Genomic DNA, 17,640 nt, shown 5'->3' with positions numbered 1-17,640 from the left:
GGATTAGTCAGAATTTCTTTGGGAAGGGATGGAATTAGTTAGAACTCCTTTGGTAAAAGGCAGGATTGGTCAGAATTATTTCAGGAGTGGGTGGGATTGGTAAGAATTCCTTTGGAAGTGTATGAGATTTGTCAGAATTCCTTTGGGAGTACCCAGGATTGGTCAGAATTCCTTTAGAAGCATGTGATACTGGTCAGTATTCTTTTGGGAATGGACAGGATTGGTTTGAATTCCTTTAGGAGTTGGAGGAATTGGTCAGAATTCTTTTAGGAATGGGCAGGATTGGACAGAATTCCTTTGGAAGCATGTGAGATTGGTCAGAATTATTTTGGGAGCTTATGAGATTGCTCAGAATTCCTTCAGGAATTGTAAAGATTGGTCAGAATTCCTTTGGCAGTGGGCGGAATTGGTCAGAATTCCTTCAGGGTCATGTGAGAGTGGGATTTTAAACCCAGTCCCGTGCACACCTTTAGCCTGTGTCAGGGTCATGTGTGTTATCTGCTAATGAGCTCCTCCTGAGTCCGTGTCCCGACCTTGCAAACTTTTCCTCCTGAGTGTAATCCGAGGTTGTAGAATTTACAGAGCTGTCCTGTAAGATCCGTATCACTAACACGTTAATGAGCATCTTAAACAAACAGCGCTCGCCGCCTCTCCGAGCGTAAACTCCAGCGCAGTGACAGGACTGCTCACTCAGCACGACGTGATTCTGCTCGATTTATGGCTTTTAATTTCCATACTAAGCGAGCCGGGTCTCCCTCTGCCTCCTGTTCCTCACCACATTACAGCCGTTATCATCCTTCTTCTTAACGGCGTGTTTAACCTTCTCCTGCCTGTTCGGGGTCAGGCCGTGTTTCTGCGGACATTCCTCACTGCCACCCGGAAAAATCATCCATCAGACTCCGCACACCTCCCTCAGTCGTACACAGAGCATTTCTCACGTGGTGTGATGAGGAGGACGACAACAAATAAATAAAAGCCACTGAGAACATTTCATGACCATTTCAGATCCACGCCTGTGATCGTTACATTTAAAATGAAATAATTCCTGAAATAACTCCTGAAATAAATTTAAAATCATTTTTCACAGTCTACTGACTGATGTTGAATTCTGGATTGTGATTGGCCAGAAGGTGTTGATTAGTTTTCTATAGCAGCAGCTCTGACAGTAGTGCAGCTGCAAATTAATGCATTGGTTCTAATGTTATCGTTTCTATAGTAACAGCTCATTCAGACACTCCACACAAACAAATAAAAAACCTGTATAATTTACGTTTAGGTAACGTTCATGGAAGGAGTCTCCAGTGTCAGGCGCTTTGTAACAGTCAGAGGTAAAGCTGGAACTTTAAGTTTTCTATCATCTTCAGGACAGAGGAGTTTACGCTTTGGGATGTAATGTACGTGAGAATATGAGCTAACTTGTTTCACGGCCATTAAAGGTAACTATAAATGGATAAAAAGTACAACACTTTGTTCTTTGCTGTGGTATAAGAGGAATAAAACACTTTGTGGTGTTATGTAAGACATGCTAACAGTAACTCTGCACAGAGTGTTTTATTTCTCCCTCTGCATTCATCTATGTGATTGTGTTATAGTCACCTTTATTTTATTTAGGTTCAATTTAAAAAAAAAAAAGAAGCTTTTTGCAGTTTGTGTAACATTTTGAAATGTAAATATTTAATACATACTTGCCGTGTATCACGCAGGAGGAGTGTATAATTCCTTTTCTCTGTTTATTAGCTGGGCTTGTAATCACGTCGTCACTGTTCTGCTTTGATGTGTAATTTGTTTTGCGTCCCGTGCACGCTGCATGTGGATTTGCTAAGACAGGAAGTGGTACTCAGGAGGAGGGAAGCAGGTCCTGAGTCACCTTGACGGCTGTCCCTACAATCACATTAACCCTGTACAGCGGCGGCAGATCGGCCCCAGCGTGCACCGAATCCCTGACGAGCATCTCACACTCCGAACGCCAATAAATCTCCACCGCCTCGCTGCAGGACATCACACACCACTGCTTCTGTTTTTCTTCCTCTTCACCCATAAACACAATTTGTTTTTCTTTTTTAATTCATGTGCTAAGTGATATAGAGCATCACAAGGACAAGGTTGTTCATAATACATACTAGTTATACCACCGTGATGCTGAAATCTCGATTCTGATTGGTCAGAAGGTGGTGATTAGTTTTCTGTAATATCAGCAAGTCACAGTCGCGCTCGGACTAGTACGGTATCGTTTCTATAGCAACAGCTCGTTCACACGGACTTTACGATGGACGCTCCACATAAACAGATTTAAAAAGTCAGTGGTATGGTAACGTTTACTGTCATTTATGTAACATGTATAGTCTCTTTTCTGTGTTTTTTTTGTCTTATTAACTGCAAAAGAAGAAAATAAAGAGGCTGATGAGGGAACGATTGTTTACAGCCGCTATAACTTAAGTGATAACTATAAATGGATAAAAAGTATGTGGTTCTTTTAATGAACAAAAAAAATGTAAACCACAAATTGCCGTGGTATAAAATAGAAGGACACAAAGTGTTTCTCTCTCTTACACACAACCATGAGGAGAACAACAGCAGGATGATGGAGTGATACAACACCATGACAATAAAACAACGACATATATAACAGAGAGAGAGAGAGAGAGAGAGAGAGAGAGAGAATCAGCAGCTCTAACTCAACACTGGAGAGGAACAGCTCGTTAAATCATCCTGCCATGAATTAACACCACGTCCTGCGGCGTTTCTAAGTGATTTATGAACGTAATGATGAGCTCAGGGCGAGGAAGATGATTTGTTGTTCTCTCCTGCAGTGTGTAAAGGTTTTTTTTTTGTGCTTATTGTGTTTTAGTTCATCAATTAATTCATTTTTCTCTCAGTTATAGTCCTTAAATCAGTGGAGTGAAGTTTCTCTTTTTAAATAAAACACACCAAGGTGATAAAGGTTTTGTTTTTTCACTGACGAGTAATGAGCTCTCTCTGTCTCTCTCTCTCTCACACACACACACACACACACACACACACACACTCACTGCTGCTGAAACGTTAAATAAATGAAAGCGCGTATATAAATTATGGATATAGAATTACTCAGCTTTGAAGCTTTTGTGTGATTGTTCAGTAATTATGCAGAAGTGAATCTCTTTCTTTCAGCTTGCTCTGTCTTTGAAATGTGACCTGATTTTACTTCAGACTAATACGACATGCAGTCGAGGATCAGAGCATTCACTTTAATGTAACAATCAATAATAGAGAGACAGAAGAAGAGACAAAAGAACAACGTTGAGTGCAGTTCTAGCAAATTAATCCACGACGTGGAGGTGTGATGAAGCGGACTTCAGGACGTCTTCCATAACACTCTTATTCTGCTTATATCACAGCAATTTAACAACATTTACAATCTTTTATTTATGAAAGACCGACACGTTATACTTTTTTTCTGCTTACGGTTACATTCAATGTCTGTGAAACAAGTCAGTTCCTGTTCTCACTTACGTTACAGCAGCTATAAACAGCCGTTTCCTCATGAGAAATGAGAAACTGCAAAGTGTAAACTCCTCTATCCTACAGCACTGACACTGGAGACTCCTTCCATAAATGTTACATAAGTCAGTGAAGCGTCCGCTGTACACGTTCCTGTGAATGAGCTGTTACTATAGAAACGGTAACGTATTAGAACGAGAGCATTAATATATACCTGGGATCTGCAGCTGCTCTACTGTCAGAGCTGCTGTTATAGAAAATTAATCAACACCTTCTGACCAATCACAATCCAGAGTTCATGTAGGACTGGATGTTGTTGTCCTACATATCTGATTGTGTGTAAGATTAGTATCTAGATGTTTGTTTCAGCTGTAACTGGGACAGGATTAATCTGTTGTATTTTATAGTTTTCATCACGTCCTACATTACCGATGCAGCGTTTGAACAGGTGCGCTCTTCTGCTGGACGTCTGAGGCGAAAGTGGACGCGTGAGCACAGTGAAAGCATTAGAGTGGGAACGAAAGCCGAGCAGACAGACGGAAATATCTGACCTACATCTCACAGCGTTCCCTGAAAACTGTGCTGCAGCACCTGTCGCCCAGAAACACGTCCACCGCTCGCCTGTGTATGGGTCAGGTCCAAGCGCTCCCGACATCCATAATCCTCCACATCCATTACAGGATGATCCGTGTTCTCAGGGCCACGGGGAAAAAAGAAAGAAAAGAAAAGAAAAGAAAAGAGCAGGTTTTCAGAGAGAGAGACGGATGAGAATGTGAAATGTAGCTTAATATAATAGACATGAAACAAGAACATAATGAGAGAAGAAGGATAGATAGATAGATAGATAGATAGATAGATAGATAGATAGATAGATAGATAGATAGATGTGTCGTCCTTTAACACATGAAAAGCTGTGGTATTGTTGATTATTTAACTGTAACAGCATGACACACTCGTGATTTATTCCTGGGTGGTAAACAGTAAAGGTTAAACCATACAGTATAATGTTTAAAGAGAGAGAGAGAGAGAGAGAGAGAGAGAGAGTGAGGTGAAAGAGTGGACACACACACACACACAGGGGGAGTTTGCACACCAGGCTGCATTTGCTGAAGGTCATAGCTGAAGAGAAGAAAGAATGAAGCAATCCTGAGAAAGCTCTAAACATATTAAGTTTTAATTATTATGCTGATATTTTGTTTGTTTGTTTGTTTGTTTTGTCTGTAAATTTGCACGTTTCCTTTGATTCATTTTTAAATTAACTATTTACTTTGAAGAAATTCTTTGAATAAATGTGAAAAGACTAATTGAATCCTCACACACACAAACACACACACACACACACATCAATGTCCAGTTTAAGTAAATCGAATCATTTTTAAATCATTCACAGTTACAGAGAAATTGATGTGTTCTATTAAATTCTCCAGATATCTTCTGGACGATTCTGAGGTCAGGCTTCTGATGAAGTGCGAGACTTCAGAGGACAAATGAGAAAGCAGAATTTGCAGACATTTTTAAGGGATTGTTGCTTTTTTTAAAAGAAAAAAAAAGAAATGAAATAATAAAAGCATTCTCTCGTGTTCAGAGTGGATTACATTCCCAAAATGTCTGCAGTCAGAGTGAGAGTGCTGTAAAGAGATTGCTGAGATAAGAAGAGCAGAAACCTTTAATCCAACTCTCTGATGTGTGTGTGTGTGTGTGAGAGAGAGAGAGAGAGAGAGAGAGAGAGAGAGATGGAGGTAACAATGGATTTCTCTGGAAAACAGTGAGTCCCATCTGTTAAAGCTCTTCACAAGCAGTGAATAACTGTTGATTCACACAATTCAACTGTTCTATAAAATTCTGTTCTGTTCAGTGATTGAGCTTCATGAACAACAACCAATCACTGATCAGCATTGTCTCCAACAACCAATCACTGATCAGCATTGTTTCCAATAATCAATCACTGATCAGCATCATTTCCAACAACCAATCACTGATCAGCATTGTTTCCAGCAACCAATCACTGATCAGCATCGTTTCCAATAATCAATCACTGATCAGCATCGTTTCCAACAACCAATCACTGATCAGCATCGTTTCCAGCAACCAATCACTGATCAGCATCGTTTCCAGCAACCAATCACTGATCAGCATCGTTTCCAGCAACCAATCACTGATCAGCATCGTTTCCAACAACTAATCACTGATCAGCATCGTTTCCAGCAACCAATCACTGATCAGCATCGTTTCCAACAACTAATCACTGATCAGCATCGTTTCCAGCAACCAATCACTGATCAGCATCGTTTCCAACAACTAATCACTGATCAGCATCGTTTCCAGCAACCAATCACTGATCAGCATCGTTTCCAACAACTAATCACTGATCAGCATCGTTTCCAGCAACCAATCACTGATCAGCATTGTTCAGCGCATTGTGTACCTGCACTTCTTTGTGCTGCATTTTAAACTCTCTTCTTGATGATATTTACAGCAATAAAAGTGAATTATTCCATCTATAACTGTTGTTTTTTTCCATGTTTGTTTACCAACTGCTTTATTTTATCTGCATTCTTGATAGAAATTATAATTGTTGTAAAAATTAGTACACAATTCATTTGTGGTGTCGTGACCAAAGGCAACCTTTTTCTATCATCAGTGTTATAGTTTATATTTTACTCTATAAAACTCTCTTCTCTTCTGAGTGCCTTCCAATAATCTTCCTTCTTTATGCAACAGACTCTGATATGCAAATGAGCACGATGATGCAATGAATATGCAAATTATGTATAACTCTGACATCATGCGGCAACTTTTAGTAACTTTTGGGCGCGTGCATTAACTACATTCCTCTGAAAAGAGGGAAAAGCAGTTCACAGCTGCCTTAACTGAGGATTCTTCTTCTTCTTATTATTATTATTATTATTATTATTATGATAATGATGATGCAGTAATTTACATTTCCAGCCCTCTATCTGTCTAATCTTGGAACACAGATGATGTTGTTTTATTATTGTTGTTCTCACATGTTTATAATGCGTTATAAAGCACCGCGTCATGCACTCTATAGTTCTGCAGATTTGTGATTTACAGAAGTAATTGTACAGGTAAACTCGTGATGTGTCACTTCTTGGCTCGCGTGCCATTATGGACAGCGCACGTGCGCCACACACACACACACACACACACACACACACGCGGCACAAGCGCGCGCTGTTTACTTGGCTCAGATCTGCACCACACAGACTCACAGGAGCGCGCGGGACTTAGCTCTCTTTGTATGTGTGTGTGTGTGTGTGTGTGTGTGTTTTGTGCCAAACGCACGCCGGCGCGCGCACTTCACCGTCCAGACGTCGTCGGTGTCGTTTCAGGATTTCTGCACGAGAGCTCGAGAAGTCGCTCCGAAACGGGTCGTTGTGTCAATTTTTTTTTTTCTAAGGAGCATGATCACATGAAACGGAGAAATGTCCGTTAAGCACTAGCTGGAGTGCCGGTATGTGAAACACACACACACACACACACACACACACGAACTCGTGGCTCTGTTGACTGCACTCGGTCTTCACCGAGAAGACTCCTGGGTAAACCGGAATAGCCGTGCACGAGACGCAGCAGTGATGGTCGCGCGCCGGCGATGCCGCGGAGGAGAAGTTGTGCACGAAGTGCGCGCGGACTGAGGAGTGCACATGGAAGTCGCCATGTTGTCGTGCAACACCACCGCGATCAAAGACTGGAGCTTCTTCCTGTCTCACATCCTGCCGCTCGTCAACCGCTCGGCCGGGCTCGTGCACCGCGGCGTGGAGGAGGCGGAGGCGGTCACGGTGGCCGTGGTGACCGTAGCGCTCGAGCCCGCCAGCCGCGCGCCCCCGGACTCCAACCACACCGAGCACGTGTACCAGTACTCGTACTCGGAGGGTGATGTGCTCGTGCACGGTGGTCGCGAGCCGCCCGACCGGGAGCCCATTCCGCTGCCCAAAGCCGTGCTGTACCTGCTGATGGCGGCGCTCGTGGTGGTGCTGGTGGCCTACGCCATAGTGGGACATCTGGTCAAAGACCTGCTGCACGAGTTTGTGGGTGAGTCTGTCTGTCTCTCTATCTGTCTCTCTGTCTGTCTCTCTATCTGTCTGTCTCTCCATCTGTCTGTCTCTCTATCTGTCTGTCTCTCTATCTGTCTGTCTGTCTCTCTATCTGTCTGTCTGTCTCTCTATCTGTCTCTCTATCTGTCTGTCTCTCTCTCTATCTGTCTGTCTCTCTATCTGTCTCTCTGTCTGTCTCTCTATCTGTCTCTCTATCTGTCTGTCTGTCTCTCCATCTGTCTCTCTATCTGTCTGTCTGTCTCTCCATCTGTCTGTCTGTCTCTCTATCTGTCTCTCTATCTGTCTGTCTATCTGTCTGTCTGTCTGTCTATCTGTCTGTCTGTCTGTCTATCTGTCTCTCCATCTGTCTGTCTCTCTATCTGTCTCTCCATCTGTCTCTCCATCTGTCTGTCTATTTGTCTGTCTGTCTCTCCATCTGTCTGTCTATTTGTCTGTCTGTCTCTCCATCTGTCTGTCTCTCTATCTGTCTCTCTATCTGTCTGTGTCTCTCTCTCCATCTGTCTATATCTGTCTCGCTGTCTGTCTCTCTTTGTCTGTCTCTCTCTTTATCTGTCTCTATCTCTGTCTGTCTCTCCCTCTCCATCTGTCCGTATCTCTCTATCTGTCTCTCTCTTTATCTGTCTGTCTCACTCACTGTCTACCTATCTCTCTGTCTCTCTGTCTCTCTCTCTCTCTCTCTCCTTCTGTTTCTCTTTGTTTCCCTGTCTGTTTGTCTCACACTCTCTCTGTCTCTTAATTTTTTTTTTTTTCGAAGACAATTTTCATGCTGGGTAACTTTACAATTATGGAATTTCTTCTTCTTCTTCTTCTTCTTCATTATTATTATTATTGTTAGTAGTAGTTTTGTATCAATAATATAATTTCTCTCCTTTTCCTCAGTACATTGCTTCATGTTTTTGATTAAAAAAAAAAAAGCCCTTGTTTTCGTATGTGATTGTTTTGATTTTATAGCACCGCTGATGTGTTGGAAAATAAATACATGATGATGTTTTCAGTATCACAGTAAAATGAATAATTACGATATTTGACGGTATTTTTTGCCGAACTCTGATCAATCTCAGAATCTCAGAGGTTCTAGATGCGCTTTCTATGAGTGATATGATAAATTGTGGCATTGACGTGATCCAGATATATCATACTTGAAATATGCTCCTCCTTTTTGGATTTGCAGCACACACACACACACACACACACACACACAGAGTCCAGCTTTAGTGCTGTGGGAGTTTACTGCAGCCTGCAGCACTTTGTCTTATGGATTGTAAAAAAGAAAAAAGAGAAGAGAGACCACTTGAGTCCTGGACCTTCTGCGTGTTCTGCAGATGATGTATTTCCCTTGTGTAGTTCAGTGTGTGTGTGTGTGTGTGTGAGAGAGAGAGAGAGACACTGCAGCAGTGTGTATCATCTGTGAATTATAGGCACACCTGCGACACACTCACTGGCATCATGACATTAAAACTTGTCGTTTTACCAAGAAACCGCAAAGAAGCGTAAACTCCTCTGCTCTGAAGACGGCGGAAAACTTAAAGTTACAGCTTTACCTCTGACTGTTACAAAGCGCTGACACTGGAGACTCCTTCCATAAATCTTACATAAACATCTCCTTACTTCAAGAAAACTTCACCATATCAACGATTACACACATTTTTTAAAATCAGTTTATCAGTCTGTTTATCGTCTGTGGTACACATCCCTGTGAATGAGCTGTTACTATAGAAACAATGTCAGAGCTGCTGTTATAGACAATTAATCAACACCTTCTGACCAATCAGAATCCAGCACTCAACACTGCAGTGGTATCAGTAGAGTTAAATTCCACATGATGCCTCTGTATAAAATGATCAGCTCAGTAAAGAGATATACGGTAATATTTACTCTAATGCTCTTTTGATGCCTAAGTGATAAAAACACGGTTGTGAAGAAGGTGTGTGTGCTACAGTTAGGATAAACTCCATCCTGTGCCACGCGCCAATCCCGCCTGGAACTCCAGAGGGATTTGGGTTTGGCCGTGTTCCCGGAAAGCAGAGCGGTTAGATAGTGAGGGTCACTAAAACTGACAAGCTTCAACGATGAAAAATGTTCCATCACTTCATCACGTTCAGACTCAGTCAGGATACTGCAGGACTGGCGCTTAAAAAACAACAACAAAACAACAAGCTTATCATGTGGGGAATGACGACGGTACTACATGAATATGTCCGTTAAAAACGAGGCTTGAATAAAAAATGAAGATATAAAGAGATGAAACGGCTACAGCTGAGTCTAATAACAGAAATCATGCTGAAGGTTCTTAACATTTCTGTGCTGAACATTTCAGAAGCAGCCTGACAGTTTCTCAGGTTCTGCTCGAGTGTTAAATGAGTTCAGTGACACCATTAACTTTTTTCAGCCAAATGTACAAGTTATTAATCTTTTACAACTATAACTGCCAGTCAGAAGGTTTTAAACACGTAGAGGATTTTTTAAATATTTTATAACAGTTTGCACTCTGCTGATAAACACAAGTGTTTTATTAAATAGCTCGGTGTTTGTGTTTAAGAACATCTTCATCGTCTGCTTCCAGATTGTAACAGGACTCTTAATGGGTGCGAAACTAGTATTAGGGGGCCAAGCACCTAAGGTGTGTTTCCTCCGCATCCTCCTTCTTCTTCTTCCTCTTCTTCCACATGGGAGTGTATTGCAGCTTACAGAATGCTTTGTTTGCTTTTCATGAAATTTGGCATTGTGTTAGAAGACAGTCTCAGCTACTTATCTGTACACCGCAGTTTTCACCAACAGGTCGAATTTGGACAAACGTTTGCGGTAATATCTCCGCAACGCAACATCATAAAACCTTTAAACATATCACGATGTTCATTTCCGCCATATTGGATTTTTTCATAAACATTTTTTTTGCTTCTTCTCTTAGAAATTCTGTCCAATCGCCACAGATTCCTGAGAACAACCCGAACAAAACTCGTTTCTGATATACAAACCACTCAAACAAATGTGATGGTGAAGTCGCCAAACAGGAAGTGAGGACGTGTCTCAGCAACGCTTTTACATATTTGACACCAAACTGGGCATAAATGACCTAATGTTAACAAACAAGCTTCGAGTTAATTTGCAATGTGGGAAGGTTACTGAAAACAGGAAGTGAGGTCATATCTAAGCAATGGCTTAACATAATGCAATCAAATATAGTATATCACCTTGAGCTGATGGTCACAGTGGCTTCTGGTTTTCCTCCATCGCTGTGTGCTTGAGCCCTTAATTGCTGCTTGCAGCTCTATCAATTATTATTATTATTATTATTATTATTATTATTATTGGTTTTTCTCAGAAATGACTCTCTGGCAGTCCTGGGATTTGAATGTACAACTTTCCGGTCATTAGCACAGAACCCAGACCCGCCTAGCCACCGCTGCCCTCAGATGGTGTTTTGCATTGACCAAGAATGCAAAAATCTCCCATGTGCCAGTGGAGAAGTTCACCACAGAACCACCGACGGAAAAACTGACCAAAGTTCTACAGAATTATCACTTGGTTAATGCAGGTGTTCATTATTTAACTACCAACCGATAATCCATAATAAATAAATACTCATAGTGTATTAATGCGGAAGGTCACGGTTTGTTAGTTAAAGGAAGGTTACATCACAGCGCTGCTGAATTCTGCATTCTGATTGGACAGAAGGTGTAGATTAGTTTTCTATAACTGCAGCTTTATATTAATGCGCTCGTTCTGATACGTTATCGTTTCTATAGTAACAGCTTAAACGTGTGTAATTGTTGATATGGTGAAGGTTCTTGGACTTGTTCGACAACGTTAAACATAACAACTATAAATATGAATATCAATTTGTCATTCTTTTAATTAGAAAAATTGTTGGCAAATTGCTTTAGTATAAGAGGAATTAAACACTGTGGGATGTGCAGTTACGGGAAAATAATCAGTGATGAAATGATTGAAATGATTATTTTCTTATGACAGCATGCCGGTGTTTTATTCCTCTTATACCACAGCAGGCTAATATTAATTAAATAACAACACGTCATATTTTATCCATTTATAATTACATGTAATATTAATTTAAACATTTACATTTACAGCGTTGACAGTTACAAAGCGCTGACACTGGAGACTCCTTCCATAAACGTTAAATAAACATCTCCTTACAGAAAACTTTACTGTATACACTTCTATATGGTTTCTTTGTTAAGTAAAAGTTTTTAATCTGACCAATCAGAATCCAGAATTCAGCAGCTCTGTGGTGTGATGTGACACGTGACGTGATTGATATGGAGTACATTATAACGCTGACTGTTTTCTTCATCAGAGTGGGTGTTTGGACCTCGCTCGGCGAACCGCAGAAGCAAAAGCGACGTGAGCTGCATCACGGCCGGCGGCAGCGAGATGAGCGAACTCCCACGTCTTCTGGAAACAAACTACGTTACCCATAATCACTCTGGCTGCTCGGGCGGCGTGAAGCCTGAAGAGCTGGTGGTGAACATCGATGAACCTTTACACCTCCCTCTCCCGCCGCCGCACACTGGGACCTAGCTGCGTCAGCGTTTTGAGTTTCCGCCATTTTGATTTGATCCCTCGTGATAAAGACGGAGAGGGGGGGTGAGGAAAGGAAATTTGCTGGGAGGAAATAGAGTGTGACGTTACGGGAATCAGCGCTACACACTCGCTACACACTTCAGCTGTGGAATTGGAGTATAAGAACTGCTTAGACGGGAACAATAAATCCTGATTCTGTGAGAACATAGATTTTCAGGAAGGTGTGTGTGTGTGTGTGTGTGTGTGTGTGTGTGCGTGTACCAGGCCGTTGTGATAGTCAACGGATTTTAAAGACGGATTTAAAGACATTTCAGTTTTCCCATTGAGTCTCTGTCTTTTATAACAAGTTTGTTCATTTTAACACACACACACACACACACACACACACACACACACACACACACACACACACACACTGTGACTTGCTGTGATCCTTTCTTTTATGGTGATTTTTGATCTTTCCACCATGTTTTCCAACTTACACTGCACTCTAGAACCCAGAAGTGCACACACACTCATATGATTTGAGTATCAGTGTCTCATTTTAATATAAATAAAATATACAAATATAATAATATAAAATATACAAATATACAAAATATATATAAATGCACAGTAACACACTAATACATTTTCTTACCACAGGACTCACTGGTGGTTCTCATAAATCATTGTGAGTTATAAATCATTCTTTTCATATTTTTTTTCATATATTTTCAAATCCAATCTAAAAAAAATGATTAAAAAAAAGATTTAAAAAGTTTTAAAAAAAATCACCAGACAGAAAGAACGTTACTGATAACCAAACATTCACTATCATCAGTGAAATAATAAAGCAAAAAACATTAGATATATAAATATATAAATAAATAATAATATATAAATATTACACGTTTTGACTTCTGCTAGTCGTGATAATGTTGAGTGATTTTTATTTTTTTGTCTATTTACTCTCTTTAATAAGGGCTATGTTTCTCAGCTGTGTGTGTGAGTGTGTGTGTGTGTGTGTGTGTAGTAATGAAAGTTCCAGTTTTGAGATTTTAAAGTTTAAAAGTGTCTGAATAAACACTAATCAAGTCACGAACAAGGGTCTGGTTTTTAATTAAGGTAAGTGGCACCTCAGGACGCGAGCGAAACTCTGACTGTCGGGAAAAAAGTAAAATGACGCCGCGTCCTAATCAAGCCGTTTTCTTCAATCATGTATTTTTCCACTTTACATTTTCCTGAACTTTCTCCACTTCTTTCCTGTAAGAGAATTAAATTAAGCGTTTTATTATGCTCAGGAAATGAGCAACATGAGTCTCAGCGGGAATTTAATTACAAAACCTACAAAATGTTCTCTTTCACCTCAGATGTATTTGATTAGCCGAGACATTTATGATCTGAATTTTGCTTCTTTACTTCGCCGACTGCCAAAGCAGTGCACTTTATAGCGAAGAGGGTGTGGTTTTAGACACGGGTTAAACACCACGCCATGTGCGAGAGTGTTTCTGTTTCACTTCTTCGCCTTGGATTTAACAGGAAATTTAATCATATTTCATTTTCACTTCGTGTATTTAAACGTCTTGTAGCACAGAGGTAAATCTGTAATATACAACTGAAGCTGAAACACAAGACGGGGACAGAAAAGTAAAATTAGGAAGTAGAACATTAACTAGTCTCCTGAGTAACTAATTAAAAAAGGTTCAGGGTAATTATAAGGCTGTAGATGTTTAATTTACTGTCTTTTAAGATTTAACAGACTTTCATGAACAGTATACTTCATACTACATTTCATACAGATGAACAGAGTGCTATGTGGAGGTTGAGTGGAAGAATCTGAAATTTAAAAATGTACAATTCAAAATAAGGTTTTTTTGGTGATGTGTGGAATAAACTACAGATCACGTTTACTGGCAGCGTTGCCAGGGTGGTGATTTTTACACCATACTGAGCTGTTTTTGGGTAGTTTTGGCCACTAAGATCATGTTTTAGAGCAAATAATCAGAATGAAATCTAATCGATTTTCAAAATCTAAGGCTGTGACAAACAAAGGGAAAGCGTCAGTGCAGAAAGTGTATCTACAGTGTGCACAGTGCAAGGCTGAGAAAGAGAAAATAGGATTATGGTGTGGATAATAGCTGCATCAGGCAACGATAAAAAGGCGTACTGGAGATATTGTAAATCAGAAATGCGTGAACTTCTTTTCACCCTGACTAAAAAAAACTAATAAAACCTGTTTCCCTTTTTCACTGCTTGAATCTTTTGGGCTCATTTCAGGTCATTTTGGTGAGTTATTGAGATGTAGTTGGGATGGGAATTTTGCTGAAACCTGGCAACCCTGTCGATAAAGCTGTAATCCACACATCACTCCGCTGATCCATCATTCTTACATTCTCCTGTAATAGACTACACTTTTCTACACTTTTCCATTATTTCTCTTTTCTCCTTTCCTTCTCCATCTGTTCAACAATAAACCTCAGCTGATTTGACAAACATCTTTAATTTCCCCCAGCTCTCTGTTTGGGATTGATTTTTCACTAAAGCATTTTAAAGGTGTGTTACATTAACCAGGTTTTAAAGGATATAAGATTAGGTGTTGTAAATACGCTCGTTATTGGAGACACGGCCGCTCGGACGCTTCGTGAGGAAACAAGGACACGGTGTCATTGTGAGGAACCGTCCTGGCTGTAGGCTGATCGTTACTCATCACACTGTACAAAATCAATTCTCGTCTGAATTCTGTAACAGACCGTGTGATTGCATGTGTTCTGCATGTCAGATTATACGATGAAGATTCTCTAACGATAGATCTGTGCTTAAAGACAATGACTATGATCCAGAAATCAGCTTCTCAGGGAATCAGAAAACAGAAACGCTTTTCAAAGTGAGCTTCAGGTAAAACTATTTTTCTGTCCAGTAGCACGTTTCGTTTACGTTTCATCCATCGCAGCTACGCTACCATATTTGTAGCTGTCCTGTGAGTATACCGTCCTCCTATTGGTGGATTTTAGAAAAGCGACATAGCAGCGAGATTTTAATTAAAAATAATAATTCTCACCCTGCCAGAACTTTGTCGTCAGCTGGTTTTGGTTGCAGTGACATTAAGCTGCTCACATTATCCGTGAGTTCTAAGAGCGACGATCTCAACTCACGATCAAACGATGGTTTTATATGATGTATGATTTGTTTTTCCGTGAAAGCAAAATCAGGCTGAAAATCGTATACAGCGTAAACCTGGCTTCAGCCTACTATGACCAAGATTTCAATGTTAACAAACGAAACATGCTACTTGAGTACGAGCTCCCCCTAGTGGCAGCCTGATCATCGTGAATGAGCGAGTTAAGGAGGGTACTTTTTTTTTTTTTACGTTATTTTTTTTATTTTTAGTAATGTTTGAATTGTTGCATCTTTCATAACCATCAATCTTCCTTTAATCCGAATATAAACACTCCTTCCCTCACCACCCTTTTTTTCTTTCTCTTGAAGTTAATAAGACAAAAAAAAATTATTTTTTTTTGTTACCTAAAAACCAGAAGGTGTAAAAATTACATGTATGTAAAGTTACAGCTTTACCTCTGACTGTTACAAAGCGCTGACACTGGAGACTCCTTCCATAAATGTTTGTATAAATGACTCCTTAGAGAAAAACTAATGAACACTTTCTGACCAATCAGCATGTACAAGACAGCTGTAATGCATGACAGGATGCATGTGTGTGTGTGTGTGTGTGTGTGTGTGTGTGTGAAACTCTCATTAACACACACCTGTCTCTGGAGAGAAGGATTCATTCTGTAGTGTGACATTGAGAATACTCAATTATGTCTGTTTACCTAATAGAATTGAGGAAGTGTTTTTAACACACACGCACACACACACACACACGCACACACACGCACACACTCGCACACACACACACACACACACACATACACAGTGGGATAATGTACCGCTGTCTTTTCGGGGTTTCAGTTCAATCCAACTTAAACGAGCTCACAGTAATCCTGCATTAACATCTCGGACCTCACACTCGTCCTGTCCACCTGCTTTAATGTGTTTAGTCAGTTCAATTTACACTTAAAGACACATCAGGGCAAAGTGTCACCTTCCTGCTTCCTGATTGTTGTCATAGAAACAATCCTCACAGGAAGTGGATTGGTTGTCCTTAAAAAAAAAAAAAAGTTAAACAACTAAAAAAAACTAGGACATGCTTTCCTCCTGTGTGTGTCTGGACGAGTGAAAAATGTGTCACGAGAGATTGTCTCAGTCCACAGATTCCTTTTACTAGGTCAAGAGTGTATCATCATTCGCACACACACACACACACACACACACACACACACACACACACACACAAACAGAGAGAGAGAGAGAGAGAAAGTAGGCCAGAGAGTTTTAGGTGTTAGAATGTGTTCATACCTGTGTGTATTTGATTACAACAAGGTCCAGTGCAATCCAGGTAAAGTCCTGGCCAGGGTTTTACTTTGGGACACACACACACAAACACACACACACTCAAACAAATTATAATCTGTTATGTTTTACTTGGATTATTTGCTCAGTATTTCCACATGGCATGGTGATGTCTATAAAATAAAACCATTCCTATTCCCTTTATGGCTCGTTTGCTTGTTAAGATGAACTTTCGGCTATCGAGAGACTTGAGTTTGTCTTATTTTGTCTAGTGGAAATGGTCAGGAGTGTGTGATGTGTGATTCAGAAATACTGAGGATTCAGAATTTACTCTGAGCTTCACTTAGGATTCTTTAAAAACTTTAAAATGGCCGTCGCTAGCAGTTTATACTGATGTGGGCATGGCAGTGCTGTAAACATTTATCATGTGCATGTAAGTCAAAAGAACAGGAGAAAGTGTTACATTCACAGGAGTCGCAGTGGCTGAGATGGAAGCCAACGCTGCCCCCTGTGGACCAAACACTGTAAGTACCCTGACCTTGAACATGAAAACACAAAGTCAGCTCTCACTGACCGAGTTATTAACCCAGAACAGGTCTAACTTCAAATACCTAGTATAAATAATGTCGAATTTATCCATTTAGAGTTACACGATATGTTGTGGAACATCTACAGGTTAGTTCCTGTTCTCGCTTATATTATAGCAGCTATAAACAGTCGTTCCTTCACCAGCCTCTCTTTATTCTCTCTCTGAAAGTTAATGAGACACACAGCTTGTCGTTTGTTTTATTTATTCATTTATTTTATTACTGAGAAACTGGAAACTCCTCTGTCCTGAAAAATTCAGGTCTTCTACGATTATTACTTGCAAATTTAAATTCAACTGAATGTAGTTAGACTTTTTGTTAATGCATATGCCACTGCTTGAAAATGTTGATCATTTATTGCGGTTTCATTTGTGGATATATCTTTTGGCAAAGATTTTATTTAGCAAAATCAGACACAGAAGAATGAAGTAAATAAAAAGAACTGAATCAGGATTTTGGTTTGAAGTTTAGTGAGTGAGTTCCCGAAGACAAAAAAAAAATTAAAAGTTAAAATTTATGAACTGAGCAGAAACAGTAAGAGCACACGACTATGAACA

The 17,640-nt window shown here is 40.2% G+C and overlaps 1 protein-coding gene across 1 annotated transcript; it reads left to right on the top strand.

Annotated features, from left to right (window-relative positions):
- Positions 1-6,650: 6,650 nt before the first annotated feature.
- On the top strand, positions 6,651-14,632 carry LOC113530810 (uncharacterized). Its single transcript, XM_026921142.3, has 2 exons — positions 6,651-7,536; positions 11,878-14,632. The coding sequence occupies exons 1-2, from the start codon at positions 7,149-7,151 to the stop codon at positions 12,099-12,101; spliced, it is 612 nt and encodes a 203-aa protein (XP_026776943.1). The 5' UTR covers positions 6,651-7,148; the 3' UTR covers positions 12,102-14,632.
- Positions 14,633-17,640: the final 3,008 nt, after the last annotated feature.

Source organism: Pangasianodon hypophthalmus, chromosome 16 (genome assembly GCF_027358585.1).
Source record: "Pangasianodon hypophthalmus isolate fPanHyp1 chromosome 16, fPanHyp1.pri, whole genome shotgun sequence".
NCBI classification, from domain to species: Eukaryota; Metazoa; Chordata; class Actinopteri; order Siluriformes; family Pangasiidae; genus Pangasianodon; species Pangasianodon hypophthalmus.
This window is presented reverse-complemented; position numbering and strand designations above follow the sequence as displayed.